The sequence below is a fragment of the Alexandromys fortis genome, unplaced genomic scaffold (assembly GCF_014885135.2).
Source record: "Alexandromys fortis isolate MF-2015 unplaced genomic scaffold, M_Fortis_MF-2015_v1.1 scaffold_46, whole genome shotgun sequence".
Lineage (NCBI taxonomy): Eukaryota > Metazoa > Chordata > Mammalia > Rodentia > Cricetidae > Alexandromys > Alexandromys fortis.
The window spans coordinates 11,269,660-11,288,084 of record NW_026067919.1 but is presented as its reverse complement, the minus strand read 5'-3'; the positions used below and the strand labels follow the sequence as shown (position 1 = coordinate 11,288,084).

Genomic DNA, 18,425 nt, shown 5'->3' with positions numbered 1-18,425 from the left:
ATGACATATGGATGCATTTTCCTTTGGGGAACATTGGTTTTTTTTTTTCAAGTTTTAGCTTCTGCTTGTTACTTCCTAATATGCAGATATCTGGCAGGGCAGCTGTGTCCGAATCTTTAACCTTGCTTCCCATGATCTTGCTAAGTTCAGTTATCAGTTTAAAGACTGTCCTAAACATTTCACGGTCGTCTCTATGTAGACCGTCGGATCACCTGCACATACAGGTATCTTGACTTCATTCTTTTCTGTTTACCCTTCATTTTCTTGCATTATTTCCCTTCCTAGAATTTCCAATATAAACTGATAGGTTCAGTCAAATGCCTGTCTTACTCATACACCTGAAGACTTGAATTTTAAATTAGGTACTTACGTGTATAACTGTGTGTGCACCTCACTGCAGTGTCCCCAGAGGCCAGAATGGGGCTTTAGATTCCCTGGCACTAGAATTACAGGAGGTAATGAGCTGCCCACGTGGGTACTGGGAACTAAACTTGCCTGCTACAAGAGCAGAAAATGCTCTTAAGGGCTGAGGGGCCCCTCCACACCCCGTTTTCCTTCCTAATACAAGCCCACAGAGCTCCGGGGCTGCCTTAGATTGCGTTTGGCTCTCCTAAGTTTTGATCTGCTTTCCCTTGTCCAGACTGTGGAGATTTGGGAATGTGTCGCTCCACTGCTGACTGTATAGAGCCTGTCTCTAGCTGTCGCCTCCCTCACTGCTCAGCATCAGTCTCCCTCTCCAGACAGCAGGGACAGCACTGGGTCTCCTGAGACTGTTGAAGAGTGGGAACACTCTGTGTACTTAGTAACTAACGGTTAAGAGCCCCCATTACCAGTGCTATGCAGTATTAGACCATCTATATCCCCTAGCAGCTCTGTAAAGGGACTGTTTTCACAAATAAGGAGACTGCGGCAGAGAGTTAAAGAAAATTGCTAACTACCAGACTAGACTTTCAAGACAACTCTCCACATTCTAGGGCTCTGTGTGGTGCTCTCTGTGCTGCCCCCAAACCTAGTTATACAGAGCAATCTATAGCTGACTGTTGGTGTGAAGGATGTCGGGGAGGCTGGGGAGCAGTGGAGACGAAAGAGCATTCTCTAGAAGCTTTGGCAGCCCCACCCTGGCACCCTCCGTACCCAGGGAGAGGAGGGGCACTCTGGATGCTGCTCCCCAGACCCAGTTACAGTAAACAAAGCCTGCTAGCTCTTACAGGTCCCAAATGTGAAAGGGATATGATAGCCATTTTTAACACTCGCTGTTTCCTCCCTTCCAGGCTTCTGCTGCCTTTGACGCAGCAGCCCCTCCTTCCGCAGCCTCCCAGGATGGTCTTTTGACAATGCTAAGGAGACTCTATGTGAAAGTCTGGGAAAGTAGAACATAGCCAAGCATACACACGCATGCACATGCACACATACATGCACACACAGACACACAGGCACAGACAGACAGACACAATCCACACACACATACACACACAACCTGGAGTCAGAAGGACACACACACATATACATACACCACACACACACACACACAACCTGGAGTCAGAAGGACACACATACACTTACACATACACACACACACACACACACACCCTGGAGTCACAAGTCTACTTCCCAGGAAAATGGCCAGAGAATAAGACAGTGAGAGCAGTACTGAGCATCCTTCAGCTCAGCACTGCCTCTCGCATCTGGGAACCTGACATCTGGAGAGATGAGAACTGTTGAAGACCTCTGATACTTTTGCTACTGCTGCTATCCTGATTCTTCTCTTCTACCCTGTTTTGTTTTGTTTTCTTTTTTTTTCTCTCTCTCTCTGTACCATCAGGGGTCACAGCACAGTGTGGTGTCCTCTACTAACCAGATTTATCGTGTTCTGTTCTTATCAGAGCTTCCCTTCTAGCAGTTTTATGTGACTCCTTCCTCAACGTCATCAGCATCAATTCAGAAAAATATCCTTCAAATACACTCTCATACTAAGAGACCATGGCCAAGGGCGGGAAAGGCCCCAAGGGCAAGAAGATCACTCTCAATGTAGCCAAGAATTGCATCAAAATCACCTTTGATGGGAAAAAACGTCTTGATCTGAGCAAGATGGGAATCACCACCTTTCCCAAGTGCATCCTGCGCCTCAATGATGTGGATGAGCTCGACCTCAGCCGGAACCTCATCAGGAAGATCCCAGACTCCATCTCCAAGTTCCAGAACCTGCGGTGGCTGGACCTGCACAGCAACTACATAGACAAAATCCCTGAGTCCATCGGTCAGATGACCTCCTTGCTCTACCTCAACGTGAGCAACAACAGGCTGACCACAAACGGGCTGCCCGTGGAACTGAACCAGCTCAAGAACATCCGCACTGTGAATCTGGGCCTCAACCACCTGGACAGCGTGCCGACCACGCTGGGGGCACTGAAGGAGCTCCATGAGGTGGGGCTATATGACAACCTGCTGAATACCATCCCTGCCAGCATCTCCAAGCTCCCCAAACTGAAGAAGCTCAACATAAAAGGGAACCCCTTTCCAAAGGCAAATGAGACAGACACATTTGTGGACACCATCAAAAGGCTGGAAAATCTCTATCTGGTGGAAGAGAAGGATCTGTGTTCAGCATGCCTGCAAAAATGCCAACAGGCCAGGAACAAGTTGAACAGAATCAAGAGCATGGCCCCCATGACACCAAGAAAGGCCATCTTTTCCAATTTGGTTTCACCCAATTCAATGGCCAAGGATTCCCAGGAAGACTGGAGGTGACCTGGGACCCTGACCCTGAGGCAGGAAGGGAAGAGGTGGTAAGGGGGAGGCAGTGAGCTGCACCCAAAGGAAAGGACTCTTGTGTTACTGTAGGAGTCTTTTCATCCAAACCATAAAACACCCTTCCCTACCTCTCCGACTATGGTTTGGTTGATTGAGGGGCTTTCTGTCTCTTGCTATTCTGCATACTTTATTATTTCTTTCCATACATGCAGCTCGGGGAACAAAGACACCCTCATCTATCTGTCCATCTCATTTCTGTCCCGAATGCTCCTGGTGTCGCCTATTGCCCAGGGAACTAATGCTACCAACATACTCTTATCACTAGCATTTGGGGGCGCATTGTCAGTTCCCAAATATGGAACCCATTCCATGGGAAAGTTTTAGATGTAGACCTCTAGGCCAGCAGTCTCTTAGGGGTTGGTAGAAAAGCAAACATCCCAGAGATGGACAGGCATTACCACTAAACTTTGCCAGGAAATAGCCAGAAGCAGCACTTGCAACTACATTTGCACAGCTGCTCTAGGAGCTTTCCTGAAGGCCCTTGACGGACTGTGACCGCGCCCGGTGCCCTTTAGGACTCTTAGATAATGAAAGATGTCATTGTAGTAGACACAAGGACCGTGTGCAAGGAGAAAGCTTGATTGGTATTGTGCCAGCTCTGAAAGGAGCTGGTCAGAGCATTCTGACTGAGAAACTTAAGAAGTCAGGGACTTTTTAGCACAGAGCAGACACTCAGGGGACGTCAGTTCCATCCACAAACGAGAGCCTAGAGTGCAGCCAAAAGACTGCCATAGGCAGAGTCAGGAGCCACACTAGTTCTTCAGGCAAAAATAGCAGTTGTGGTGACAATGTTCCCATTATTGTAAGGCCCCACCCCCAACAGACACACAACCCTAGCATGTGTCCCTTTCACTCACAACTTCATAGGCCTGAGAACACAGGACTGAGGAAGATACCCTGCAAAAAGGCCCTTCCACTGACTTGGCTAAGTGGGTGGCAAGTTATGCAGTAGTGGCCAGTGCACAGCTCTGATGGCCTCCATGCAAGGGACAGGCAGTGGCCAGTGCACAGCTCTGGAGGCCTCCATGCAAGGGACAGGCAGTGGCCAGTGCACAGCTGTGGAGGTCTCTGTGCAGGGGACAGCTCTGATGGCCTCCATGCAAGAGATGGGCAGTGACCAGTGCACAGCCCTGAAGGCTTCTGTGCAGGGGACAGGCTCATTTCTTTACGCTGTAAGCCACAGTAGACAGCATCTTTCATCTTCCAGCTCCTTAGGATTCATTTTCCTTTCATAATGCTTAGCTTGCAATACTCCCCATCAGACTTCTAAAATCTCAGAATAATCTAGATTCAAAATTCCTGCTGCAGTTCCCCCTGCTTATTAGATATTTTTCATTACAAAAATGACCCAAACAGTCTAGTTTTAAATAGAATAGCTGACCATGTCCACCATTCTGTGGCGTAAGCCAGCTGTAATAGTGGCACACTTTCTTCCTGGTCATTTTTCTGTGTGTACGCTTCCACGTGGCTAAAATCAGAGCATTCGTGTCGTTTCCACCCTGTTTTGAAACCCACGTTGTCACATGGCCTTTGAAGCTAACATCGCAAACATCTGCAAGACGCTCGTTCTCATGATATGCAGAACTATACATTCCTGTGGGCATTTAAGTTGTTTCTAATTTTTGCACTGATGAAAACGGTTCTGTGATGAGTGCCTGGATGACTAACACATGGTACCATGGTTTAGATTATTTCCTGGCAGTCTTGCATCACTGCAAATCATGTGTTCAAGGGTCTTCATTGAAATAGCTGTGACACATGTCATCAAGTAGACGGTACACATTTCTACCCACCAGCAATATACACCACAAAACCACTCACCACATGCTCCCCTGTGTGGTTGCTTTCTCTTCCTTTAATATCACAGATGATTTATTGGGAAGCCATCTAAAGGGGATGTTATATCTGGGATGTGAATAACTACAACAGAGTCCTGGGCACAAGGGTCCGTGTAGGAAACTTGTCTATTGGGAGTAGAAATGGTCACTCAAACAGCTCTGGTCTTAGGAAAAAGATATTCTCACCAGGTCTGCTGATGGGGCCCATAGCTAAGTCTGCATGGATTTCCTGGCTTTTGTTTCTTCTTCTTTTTTCTTCTTTTCCCACCCTGCCTGCAACATTTCCTCTAAGCTAGTCAGGAATTTACTGTGTAGACCACAACACTAGCCAGAGATAGAAAGTGAAGTGCTGAGCATCTTTCTGTCCAGTCCTGCATCTCTAACATCTGGGCAACTGATGTCTCAAGAGGATGTGAGCTGATGGCCTTTGCTGTGGGTTGCTGCTATTGATGCCCTGACTTCTCTCTGCTACCCTGCTTCTTTCTCTGTAGCATCGGGGATCGGAGCACAGTGTACTGCCTTCTCCTAACTAGACCCATCTATTTTGGTCCTTACTGGGGTCAGTCTTCTAGCAGAGATTGGGCCGTCTCTTCCTCTCAAGTGCTTGGATTAAAGGGACCACCCCACAAGCTGTCTCTCGTTTCCTACAAGTTCTAACACTGCTCTGGGGGAAAGATACTTAGAATTTCTGTCTTTCAAGTTTTAGGCAAAACTCCAAATAAATTCATTTATAAAGTCGCTAGCCAGGTCTTCAGGTTGTGAGCTCTGGTGACAGAATTTGTCTTGCCCCTCAGCAAGAGCATAGAGGTCTGCCTTTTAGATGGGAAACCTCCAGGGCTTCCATCTGTGGCTCAGTGGCTATGGGTGAAATCTGGGATAGTGACAGTCCCTGCAGTTGTCAAAACTAGCATTTCCTTCCTTCCTTCCTTCCTTCCTTCCTTCCTTCCTTCCTTCCTTCCTTCCTCCCTCCCTCCCTCCCTCCCTCCTTCCTTCCTTTCTTGCTCCCTCTTACTTTATCCCTTCTTCCCCCCCTCTCTCCCTCCCTCCTCCCTCCCTCCTTCCCTCCCTCCCTTCTCTTTTGCTAGCATCAACAGCACCTTCTGCCTAGCTTGTGATAGAATGGAAGGATTCCTGCAGTCCCATGGCTTGAGAGACTAAGGCATTATTGCTGAGAGTTAGATGGTAGCCAAGATTAAATAGCAAGAATATATTTTTTTTAAAAAAGGAATGATTTGGAAATGACAGACATCTACGTCCCCAGTAAATCCCATCTTTTCACAGCGAGGTTTCATTCTCCCTTGTGACTTTTAGCCAGTTTGTGACCCCCTTGGGAGGCTTCTGTGGTTCTTTTTTTTTGCACCCAAAATCTGGGGTTCTTCTTGGAACTGCTTGTCAAGAAAGTTTGGAGTTTGCTGTTGTTGTTGTTGTTCTTAGTCTGTGCTTTTGGTGCCAGTGTGCAAAGACAGTGAGAAACTTAGAGGCCCAGGGCTATTTGGACATCTCTGTAGTGGTCTGCAGGAGAACCCAAAGCGTTGATTTCTTCTGAGCTTGCCGGAGAGGTGTGGATAATTACTTCATTCTTGTGGAATTGCATGGCACAAGTGATTTAATATCCACTCTGATGATGCACTTGGATTCTAGAAATGGCTGTCTGGAACACCTGGCTACTATGTCTTGTACCTTGCTAAGGTCTTGGATGAAGTGGCTGGCAGAATACTTGGCTAGTATATCTTGTACCTTTCTGAGGTCTTGGGTGAATTCAGAGTTTTAGCCAAGGCTCTCAGGACATATCATTTTCATTCCAGGCATGGAGACTTCTACAGGAATCCTTACCCCGAGCACCCCAGTTAGGAGGGGGAGTCTCAGATGTGCCCACTAGGGAGCCAGTCTCGCAACTACAGCTTCTTTCTCTCTGACTCAGGCATTTCAGGATCCACACAGAAACATAATCTAGGAGAGAGCAGCAGTCAGTGGGTGCTGCCCAGTCCAACTGCTCCTCCTGAAGCTCTTTCTCTGGAGGATGGGTACCACCTTTCCTAGGTATCCAGAGAAGTCAGCAAAGAGAAGTTAAGGAAAACATTGCAGCTACAGTCCGTGCCGAGAAGGGTCTGGGTCTTGACTGTGAATTCTCCTGTCTGCTGTCTCTACTGTCCTCTCCCTGCCTCATCCCCACTGGAGTTGCCACCTCTCGGCATGCTTATCACTGGTCCTCAGAATCACCTTGCTCACGGACTTGCAGCCTTCTGTTGGGCTAGTGTACACAATGATGCTTCCTTTCCATCCTCACTGATGGTGCTTCCTGCCACTTTCACTTTTTCCTGGGTCTCAGAAAGGGGTTTAAGCACACTGAACTTCATTAGGATTGAGAACCAAGCAGGCAGACATCTTTGACTTGTCTGGCATGCATTCCAGTCAGACCCATTTTTAGCTAGGAAGTGCTGGCTACCAGACAGCGCAAAGATTGGAGAGATTGAGTACTTAGCTGCCATCTTCTGCATCTTATTCAATATTCATACTCTTTCCTTCTATAAAATGCCACTGTCATGTTTATTCCCTGGAAGTTGCATTAAGCCTGGAATTACTTGATACAAAGCCATGGGTTTCTCTTTTCTCAAGTAGAACAGAAACCGTCCACCGTGACAGTAGTCCCTATTTCTCAGAGCCAGGTCCAGTCTGGGTGGCCCTGGTGTGATCACAGTGTGACCTGTGTTTTGCCCTGGTTGCCTGGAGCAGTTGCCTTAGTCTCTTCTGTCTCTATTCCTCAGGATGCGTTCACCATCTACCTCCTAGAGTAGCTTATGGCAAAAACATGAAGACCAATCAGCCAACAGAAATAAACGACTCTGAAGAGGAAAAGTCCCAAATTAGAAGACAGAGTGGTAGAGGGAACATTCTGGAAGACAGGTTCTCCGATGCTACCCAAATTATTGAATTGCTTTATAAATTTCACTTTGTCTCCCTTGGTTCTAGGCTCCCTGCTTGTGAAAATGTCTTTGGAAGATGTTGTGTGTGGTTTTCTGAATGTATGTAAAAAGAGTGCCTAAGAAAATCAAAGATTTTATAAATTAATAGGCAATTAAAGTCTTAAAAGTCTACGTTAAGACTGAAAGTTTCAGTCTCTACACGTCACTCAAAATGGTACATTCTCATTACCAGTAACTTGTAAAAATTACATGTATATAATTACATTTAATTATGAAGGAGATAAAACATATAAAATATGCACAAAGAGAAATGTACTCAAACATACTATAAATAGTTAAAGCCAAATTTTAACTATCCCCTTAGTTGTACACAAAAAAGCAACAAAAGGAAAAACAGGAATCAAGGAAAGCACAGACACAAAAGGTAAGATGGTCAACTTGTGTTCTAACACTTTAATAATTACACTAAATGTAAACGGCCAATTTTATTTGTAGTGGTTCCAAACTAGAAACAACCAAATGGCTTTCAATCTACAAGTAGCTGAGCAAACTCTAGTATCATACCATGCCTATAGAGTACTACTCAGCAATTACAAAGAAGTATACTATGAATATGCAACAACTTAGTCAGATCTCAGTGATATTACTCCAGGGTTTAAAGGGCCAGTCTTCAAATATTGCAAACTGTGATTAAGTTTATAGGACAGTCTCTAAATAACAAATGAAAGTGTGAAAGGAAGTGTGCAGAAGTGACAGGGCAAGAACTGTCTCTGTAATGACGGAAAGACAGCACTTGCACGAATCTGCACACATGACAAAACTCACAAAGATGCAGACATACATGGAATCGTCCTGGTTTTCAAACTGTGTAAGTCAGCGATTAAGCATGCTCTCATGAGGGTGGAGAGGCAATGAGGCAGTTATAGAGACTCTGCTCTTTTGCAAATTTCTGTGAATCTACAGTTATTTTTAGAATAAAATTTTAAAATATTACAGTCAAACTCAATAATAGGCAGATCTTTGCACATCTCTCCAGTACAAACTTAAAAGTCATTATGGCACAGTTAATGTGAGACACTAGCATACTGAATAGCCTCTGAGCTGCAATTCTTCAGCCATGTCATAGAGTTAAGGCATTTCAAGCAAAAGAACACATTACCTTCAGCTCACTGGGCACACTCATTATTGATTGTATCCTTGCAGAGTCTCAGAAACTTGCTTTGAAAAAAAGGTATGGCTTCTGTGTCTATGTTCTAGGCTTCTTGGAGTTAGCTGAGCACATGTAGCCTCTGGAGAGGATGAACCAGTAAGCTGCTTCCCACCACTCCGAGCCTTCACACACCTATTGCACAATCCCATGTTGCTGCAGGAATGTGTAAGGATCATCCGAGTGCTAGAATATTGGTTGTCACACTCGAGTTTTGTGACAGTATTTATTCTACCTCTGGTTATAACTCTTGTTCCCTACACCCAGAGGGATGGACTGAGTCATCTTCCACCATAGACTTCTCAGGGTTTCATATGATCAAGACATCCAAGAACCTTATTGCTCCATTCAGGGAGGAGCCGGAGTGAGCTTTCCTAAAGTGGTTATGTACATTACAGATACACTGATCTCCGGGGAGAGAGACTGGAGGCAGAAGCATGGTAAGAAGGGGACTTGATGCTGAGCTTGAGGCTGCTGAGCTTGTGTCCTTGGCACTGTCACCCATCCCAAAAGATCACCATCTTATAGGGATTTCATAGCTTCTTATCACCCATGCTCTAAACATTTTCAAAGACAATGTATAAAGAAAATAAACAGAAACTCTTCAATGGTAAAACACTATGCTGAAAATTGGGTTTTGTTATAAACTCTAGAGCACTGTGTACTGTTCTCAGCGGATGATAGAAGGTTTCTACAAGGGTCTCCATTCTGGGGCGGATTACCTACGAGACTGTTGGTTGGGAGATCCTGGGGCAGTGATGCCAAAGCGTTCTTAAAGCTTGCCTAGACCAGAACTGGCCAAGGGGAAGTCCTCACTTAGAGGTCAAGCTACAGCTTCCAGCAGACTTTCATGAGCCTAGAAGAGTGAGTCACACACGGAGGTGAGCTGGGTTGTTTGTTGCTTGCTTTGTTTTGTCTCCAGGCATACGAGGCGACTAGTCCTCTTTGCTTCTATTCATTCACTTGGGTGGATAATTACAACCTCCAGCAAAATGACCTGGGGACCCCAAGTCCAGGCAGTAAGTCTCCCACGAGAGCAGCGTAAGATGCCCAGGGGTGATGTCAGCCGGCCAGGGATATCCTAGAATTTATCCTCATCAACTACTGAACTATGTCCGGTAGAGCTGGCCAACAACCACCTTCCCAGCGAAGACCCGCAGCAGTGCCCCGACTCACTGTGACATCCCACTCTGAGCGAAGGAGCTGATGCTCTGCTTCTGTCAGCAGCAACTGACATCGGTCGGAGCTGCCAGTGATTCTGTGTTGCCAAGATCAGTGGTCCTATCTCAGTTCGTATCCTGCTTGGCCTATTGAGACTCTTTGGTCACCCCTACCTGCAGCGCCCAGCAGGCTTTTTTGAGCTTTCCCACACCCGCAGCCTGGGCTAGTTAGCGCTCTGTCTCTCCCCGCTTCCCCTCTAGTGGGCCATCCCACCTGCATCCTCTCGGCAGGCTCGTCTGCTTACAAGGCACCGCTCATGGCTCTCCACCTCTTTCCACAAGCATGCTTTCACCGGCTGCCCTTGTCCACTTGCTTGGTTTGAAATACCATTTAGTCCAAATTACATCTCGTCAAGATCCCCGCCATCCCCTCCCCCGCACCGTTAAACTCGGAAGTTCGCATTTCTACATGGTGTCCTATGACCCCCTCCTGAAAGTGTGACAGACACTTCTAAATTCACGCATCCCAAACAAAGCTGCCGATAGCACAGCGGCTCGTCCGGGCTGCCCCCGTTGCGCTTTCTAGCCACTCAGGACTGAGTGCCCCCTCTCACCAACACCTCACACCTGTCATCAGATCCCGTCGTCTGTCCCTTCAGCCCTGTCTGCTGTCTGACCATTCCCATCACTGCTCTGCTGGCTCTGACCAGCACTGATCCCCGGGCCACTGCAGCCGGCTCTGAACCAGTCTCTTCTTCTGTCCTTGACTTACTAGTTTCTTTTCCTGACCCAACTGCCAAGGTAATTCTTCTCAGACATAAGCCAGGCCCCTTCCCCTTTTTCTGCTGACCCTTAGCCCCCTTCCTCCCGGTTACTCAAAATCGCCCGGCTCTCATGTTCCCTCCAGGACTTCACAAACTCGTTATTGAGCCTCTGTCTGGTCCCTGCAGCTCCCAGCATGCCAGTGCAGCAGCCTTCGCCAGACTAGCCAAGCTCCCTGTGTAACTGCACTTTGCCTCCTGACCCCCAAAAGCTTCTTCCCGGTCTCACGCATGACAGGCCTGTGGCTGACTATGTCTTAATTCAAGTTGATCTCTCTTATTAAACTTTCCCTCACCAGACCTTCTTTCTGTTCCCAGACTAAATTGAGATGTGTATCCTCCTCATGAGAATATAATAGTCTCAACAGCAGAAGGGAGTCTGGGGTTGTTTTGCTTGTCACTTGGTTGAGCACCAGACACCACATATCGCAAGCTATTGATATTTTGAGTGAATTGGTCAGACCCACCCATAGTTAATACGAATTCACTGAATACACCTCCTGGGATGGTAACTGCCCTGCCCATACACACTTCTGGATAAAACTAGTCCCATCTTCCTGGTCTCGCTGCCACCAGAAGTAAAAACATCTGCTGACCCTAGATTGGGCTTCCAAGGAGCTGGCCCCCGCAGAGGAGGTGTTACGTTTGGGGATAGAAACCTTACCGTTGACCAGCAAGATGACCCACACAATAGGCTTTTAAGTTCCCATCTAATTCACACACCACTCATACAGAGTCTCCCTTATATCCAAAATGCTTAGAACCAGAAATGCTTGGAGTTTGGACATGTTTTGAGTTTTGTATATTTGCATATACATAATAAGGTGTCTGGAACATAACTCTCACCGAGAAATTCCAATGGGTCTGTTAACAGTCTGTGCCAGTGATATCCTTGTCAGCAGGTCAATGGTCATGTTGCATAGATCCTCTAACAAAGCCTGAGCAATTTTACACAACCTTTTTAGTGTATTTGACTGGATTGTGACCCATGTGTCACCAGAGGTAACACGCAGATGTTTCTACCTGTGACAGCCCATTGGCACTCACAGATTTGAAGAGTTTTGGACTTCCCAAATAGTATGTTCAAACTGCATTGATTTAATTTCTGAACATCCAGAAACCCTCATGGCTGGTGCACACCCATTCCTGAGGGCCTGAATCAGGCTGTGCTGGAGTTATTCCTTCTACAGCAGGGGATGCGAGCTATTCAGGCCCGAGACTGTCAGGGCCTGTGCGGTGGACTCCAGGCCTATTTGTAGAAGTTAAGTTGAAAGCAGAAACGTCAGGAGTAATAATAAGGATGCCTGCAGATTGGAAAGAAATTTACAAACAAATGGCTGTGCCCTTTGTATGAATCCTGAGCAGGAGAATAAGACAGAGAGCCAGGGCAGAGAGCGCCTTGACCTGACATTACCTTAGGTTGAAGGGGTCCTCTGCGTTGCCTTTTCCTTTCAAGCTGGGCTGGAAAGTGCAAAAGCTAAACAAAAAAATAAATCGTTTCGTGAGCAGAGCCACTGCCCTCACCAGCTTACACACACACACACACACACACACACACACACACACACCACACCACACTTACACCCATGTCCCTCCTCCCAGCCTGCCCTGCAGTCCTGATCACCAGGCCTCGGGTGCCACTCAGGCCTCTGTTTGGCAGCCTCACAGGCCAGGACCATCCGTAGCAGCGACGGCAGGAAACAACAGCCACTGCATTACCGCATCAAGGGGTTTGAAAGTCCTTTCGGGGTCTCGCATTTCCATGACCAATTTGATAACTCCTTTCGCACATTCCTGTGTATCACTGTGGGCTCTCAGCTAACATCTCAATCTTACACACACACACACACACACACACACACACACACACACACACCCAAAGACCCTGAAGAAAAGACTTGGTTCCCAGGCTGCTGCTATTGGACTGCTGATGGGACTTTGGAGAGACGAGAAGAAGTGAAGGCCTTTAGGTCACTGTTGGGCCTGTGGGACCCCAGATGCCTTCATTTGCTCCTGTTTACTTCCCTGCCATGAAATGATGCCTTTGTCACGTGCTGTTAGCATGACGCAGTGTTTGACAACAGGCCCAGGGTGATGGGGCCAATTGATCAAGTACTGGGCCCTCCAATGCGTGACACCAAATCAAGCGCCCTATTGTAAAGCGGGCACCTCGGAGACACCTCTAGCAGGGCGGACAAGAGACGCGTGAGGCTTCTGGAGAGAGCAGGAAACCTCAGCTCGTACCCAGCAGCTAGAGGAGCACATGAGGCAACAAGCGTCAAAAGTCCGCTCAGGCCAGCAGACACCTGACCCAAAGTGGGTAGCTCTGGCAGACACAAACCTGTGAACCCCATTTCCTCCATTCCACTCCTGAGTCCTGGATATGGCAACCGGCCCTGGGGTTGCTTACCAGCCAGGAGCACCTGAAGGGCAAATCCCAAAGCTCCCCAGGACAGAGGTCAGAAGCCACCTGCTCCCTCAGCTCTGCTTGCTCTGATGGTGGCCAGGACCCAACCCTCCTCTCTGCCTAGTTTCTCTGTGAACCTGTCCCTGCCTCCGTAAGTCCCTAACAACAGAAATGGATAACTGCGTGCTAAGGATTCAGTCGCAGGCTGGCGTTGCTTAGACTGATTCATCTCTTTGGAGAAGAGAAGGTGCCGAACTGTGACAACGGGCTTCTCTTAGGAAAGATGCTTCAGCATGCGAGTGAGAATCAGGGTTTGGAGTTCTTTCCAGATAAAATACAAAATTGGAATGACTAAAATTGGCAACTGGAATCCAAAAGAGAGACTAAGCCCAACGAAAACAAAGACTTGGAAAATTAGAAAATATAACAAAAATGTTCTGGAAGGTCCATTACACCGCCACCGTCTTAACTCTGTCTGCAAGACTTCTCCCTGGCGTCATTACCACCATGCTACCTCAGTCCACAGAGATGAGGCTCCAGGCTTTTATTTGTACTTCTCAAAAGTCAGGAAGTTCTTCCTTGTACTTCACCTAAGTTCTGCTTGCTATGGGTTGGGAAGCCTTTTCCCAAGAACACAGCTGGGAAATCTCCATTTCTCTGCCCAGGGTTTAGGGTCGGTTTCTTGGAAAAGAGAATGTGTCAGGCCCTTACCTTTTGAAGGCTTTACCCCGGTCGCTGCTGTAGAAGACGAGGAGCTTAGAGTCACCATTTTGGAAAAAGATCTCCAGGGCGATGTCCTATGCAGAGAAAGTACTGTCAGTACAAATGACTCCAGTTTGCCATGTGGGCTTCTGGGGTAGGAAACCCTGGTTCGTGTAGCCTGGGGCGTGACCACGGAGTGCACCTGCTCATGGAGCCGGAAGTGGAGGCTTTCTTTGCAGGACGGGAAGAGCGGACAGAGGGAGAGCATGCGCAGTTGCACCCGCAAGCTGCGTGACCTTTCTGTGTCATGGGTTTGGTTTCCTAAGGCAGGAATCAGCTCCACCAGAAGCCCCAGAAGCTACGGAGGAGGGATGACGTTCTGTGTGAGCACCACTGTGTGCTTATCCGTCATCCGTCGACATGCTACTCTGGGGTGCTTCCCACACCCAGGGTGCTGAGTCACTGATGTGACCACACGGTGTAATGCCTGATGAGTGGACTCCACATGCTTCTCTTGCCTTTTCCTTTGGCTGTTTCCTCTCCTTTCTCCACCTCTCTTTCCCTTCCTTCTGTCCCAGGCTATGCATATAACACATTTGGAATAAGGGATACCACAACGCCAGAGATGAGCTGAGCCTCAGGGATGACATGGCATCTGGGAGGGAGAACTCCCAGAATTGGAGGGAAGTCCAGGGAGACGGAAGCCTGGACATGGGGAGCCAAGGGCCAGACTTGGACTTAGGGTTGTGCATCCAGCAGCAAACAGCACTTGCTTCTCCTGGTGGTCAGCAAGCTCTCCCAGCAGGGGGGGGGCATTTGTATGGGCACCTCCAAGTCCTCTACCAAGACGTATAAGAGCTCAACAAAGAGAAAGGGAAATGACGAGATGACAGAGGGGACAGATTCCTCAGATCCTTAGAGTGACAGGTTCTAGCTCTCCTGGGAGAAGCGTCTCCATCGGCCACCCTGCCCCTTGGTGACACAGATGCTCCCCCACCTCTGGCTTCCACAACCATGCAGAAAACAACCACCTGGAAGCAATCTCTATTTCCTGGGTAGGAGGAAACAAACCCACTGCCGGTAACACTTCCTATGTGCAATAAGCTGTGAGGCCAGCACAGAAATCCAGAAAAGGTTTCTGTTTCTGACAGGTGCTCGATGCTATTTGAGGAGGATGGGAAAGGCGAGGCACGGCTGCCTATGCCTGGAGGGTGAGGTAGCCTGGAGAATTGACCAAAGAAGCCATACTGGTGACAAAGCCCAGAACCTTGCCTAGGATCTTGCTGGAAGAGACTCTTCCACACTCGGCCTCCTCACTTCCTCTTCTCATTTGGAAAGAGCTCAGGGTCAGAAAAAAAGGAAGCAACTTCTTCTGGCAACAGTGGAGGAAAGGGGACTTAATAGAGGCATAGACCTTGGTCCACAGGTAGCTGCAACTCTAGAATTTACTCCCTTGAGAGGGTCTCCCAAACTTCACCTTTAGGGAGGCTTTCATGAGGAATTAAAGTGTTCCACACACCCCAGATGAAGCCACAAATCCAAGGAGCCCTTAGTAGGTTCTTCCAAGTCAAATAGTGTTCCTCTCCATCCTTGGGAACTATCCCAGAACCCACAGAGAGGGCGAAGCATGAGCCCCAGTCCTCTCCTCCTAGCTGGCTTTCATCTCCCTGTGTCCCGAGGCTGCCCTGAAGGCCTTGGAGACAGCCCTGCCCTTGCTGAGACCATTCTGATACAGGTAAGTTAGGGCGTAGGCCACTGGGCTCCAGAGCTCTCTTCCTCCCACCCGTACTGCAGGTAATGATTCTAAACAGGATGCTCTAGGCAGAAAGTGGTGCAGGGGCTCATGACTGAGTGCATTTTCTCGTGGGAGCCTCCATCTGTGTTCAGAACACAAAAAGGCCTTGTAGTCAATGGGGAGGCTCTGGGAGGTGCGTCGGAGGAAAAAGCCACCAGGTCCCTAAATCACTTGGTCCGGGACATAATGAGAAGCTCAGAGCTAGACAAGTTCTAGGGGAAGTCAGGAGAGGGGAGTGGTGACATGTGTTCAGGATCACCAGCTCGAAGTGATGTCCCCATATTCCTAAATCATCAATACACGTGTGTATCACAGGAAAGATGCCTATTCCTAGATGACCCAGCAAGCAAGAATAGCTCAGCAGTTAAAAGGCCTGGCTGGAGAGTCTGTAGAGGCAGCTAGAGCTCCAAGTTGGTTGGGGACCAGATGATGCCCAGGGAAATGATACTCAACGGTTTCTTCACAAGAGTCCTGAGCTGTATATAGAAGCCAAGTGGAGTCACAGACAGGTATCTCTGATGATGCCCGGTTCACTTGTCGTGATGAGCGAACCACCTCCTTAAACCCTGGTTGGGTCAGAGCCCCTCAACTCACCTGCAGGAGAAAGCGGGCCTGCCGGAGCTCTCTGAGGTCACTGTAGGCAAAGCGTTGGCAGGAGTAGTGGTCAGAGGACCTGTCTTTGCTGCACATGTTGAAAATGAAGGGATCACTGATGCTGAAAAGGGAACAAGACATGTGGTGTTAGGCTCCTCCCACCCACTGCCATCTCACTGGAGGAGAATGTAGTCCAGCCTCCTGTTCTGTTGGCCTCTGATGATCTGATGAGCCAAGTACCAGAAATCCACATGTTCTGCCCTCGAAGAGTAAACCAAGTGCCAGCCTCATTGGGGGAGTCATGTTGACCCAGGGTGTGGGGGCTGGGTGTGTGAAAACAACCCCTGTGTTCAGAAGTCTGCAAACTGCTTACACCACATGGTTCTTTGATACCTTGGACCCACTTCCCCCATCCTGTATCTTTAATGGCCCTGGAAGATCTTCAGATGGACCACCCAAATGTTGAATATGCCTCTCTGAGACAGAGGTCCATTGAATTAGAAGATGCGGTATAGTCAATGGACGAAAGAACTAACTGGAAATCATTTGGTTTGCAAGATCCAGCCTTGATTGAGAGAAAGGAGTACCTTCCAAATTCTCAGAAGCCAGGCCTTGAAGGGTCAACCAGCAGCCTACCAGAGAGCAGAGCAGAGCCACATGTGACCTGAGTCATACCTCCTGCAACAGGGAGGGGTGGCCTGTAAAGTCCAGAAGGTAGAATGACAACACAGAGATGTCAGGCAGCTTTCTATCCATCTATTTATAGAGCAGTTCAGAATGAGCCTGCATCCTTGAAGGAAGTGGAGAGGGCAGAGAACCTTGGACCTGCCCGAATATTTATTCCCAAAGAGGAAAACATTCTGTTTCAGTCACTAGTGAACCTTGAGTAGGGGAGCTTTCAGCACCCACACAGATGACATCTTGGGAAGTAAAATTACCTCCCTTTACAGACACATCCACTTCTGAAAAGCTAGGTCATGTACCCAGTATTTCACATTTATTTAGATTTTATTTTATCTTAAACTGTGTGTGCACCACTACACACTTTCTGGCCATTTTGATAAAAATTTCCATTTTAAGATAAATGACACCCACCCCCATACATCAGTGCTACAGAAATTCATACCCTGATCACAAGCCTAGAGAGGCCAGAAATGGAGATATAGAGATAGGACTGTTTCATCTCCTCCTGGTGTTGCCCCCTTCCCAGGAAGCTCATGAGGCCTCCATGCCACATTCTGTAGCTGAGAGGAGTCAGACTGTCGCAGACATGGTGGGGCTTTCTAGTCTAGTCGGTGGACCAGGTTCACTTTATGAAGAGCTTGTACTTTAATATTGGTTGAAGGTTCCCACAGGTCAGGGAGGAAGCCTGGACCCCCTGGGTAGCTCTTTATACAGATAGCGTTGAAGATGCAAAGTCAGTCTCTTTGCAAGCCCCACTAGCTCTTCTCTGAGCAGCCTTCCTGGACCCTCTGCTCTGAGCCACAGTGCTGTGGGTTAATCAGAGAGAAAATGTGGTTCGGGTTTTGGAAGCCTTGGCCACGGAGCTTTAATTCAAAGCTGCTGCTGGCCGAGGCCCATTGTGCGTGTCTAGTGCCATGACAGGGTCTAAGCTGAGCTGTTTCTAAATATTTCTGATGCTCAAAGGGGCAACAGTGGTAAATCTAGCTCCCACCCTTGGCTTAAACCAAACAGCATCCAGGTCAAGGTCTGGTGGGAAGGACAACCACTAATCTTGTTTGTGCCTCCACAGGCTCCTGCCATGAGAGCCACAAAAAACCCATCTACACCTTAGGTCCTCCACAGAACTGGCCAGCATCTCCTGTGCAGGCAGAGGCAGAGGCTTTGCTCTTGGCTTCTATTCCCTCATCTTCCCCTGAACCCCAAGCATGTCTGCTAAGTGACTGCCGTGCTCCCCAGTTGCACAGTCCTTCCCCATCCAGGGTTTACTTTGGTCTGAGATGAGTCTCCCTGAGCGTGAGCCATGGTGCTCTCCAGTTCTAAACCTGGAAGCTGCTTGTCAGAGGTGCTGCTTCCCCAAGGTGACATTCTGTTACTGTATTCAAACCCAGGTCCCCTTGATTCGTAAGCCTAAGCTCAAGCAACGGTGTCCTTGGAGGCAGAAAGGCTGGCCTCAGAGTTTTCCCAGCGCTCTTTCGTTCGCAT

At 48.1% G+C, this 18,425-nt stretch overlaps 2 protein-coding genes across 7 annotated transcripts in view; one reads left to right on the top strand and one right to left on the bottom strand.

Moving 5' to 3' along the window:
• The window catches only part of Lrrc18 (leucine rich repeat containing 18), an 18,994-nt gene extending 10,528 nt beyond the window's left edge, over nt 1-8,466 (top strand). For both annotated transcript variants that reach the window (XM_050140695.1, XM_050140696.1), the window contains exons 2-3: nt 1,884-2,744; nt 7,415-8,466. In XM_050140695.1, coding sequence (XP_049996652.1) covers nt 1,981-2,744; nt 7,415-7,439 — 789 coding nt within the window. In that variant the 5' untranslated portion in view covers nt 1,884-1,980 and the 3' untranslated portion in view covers nt 7,440-8,466. The remainder of the gene's footprint in view (nt 1-1,883; nt 2,745-7,414) is intronic.
• Nucleotides 1-18,425, bottom strand: part of Wdfy4 (WDFY family member 4) — a 222,821-nt gene that overhangs the window by 49,053 nt on the left and 155,343 nt on the right. For all 5 annotated transcript variants that reach the window (XM_050140691.1, XM_050140690.1, XM_050140692.1 and 2 more), the window contains 3 exons: nt 16,260-16,380; nt 13,880-13,965; nt 12,176-12,238 (listed from right to left, as the gene is read on the bottom strand). In XM_050140691.1, coding sequence (XP_049996648.1) covers nt 12,176-12,238; nt 13,880-13,965; nt 16,260-16,380 — 270 coding nt within the window. The remainder of the gene's footprint in view (nt 1-12,175; nt 12,239-13,879; nt 13,966-16,259; nt 16,381-18,425) is intronic.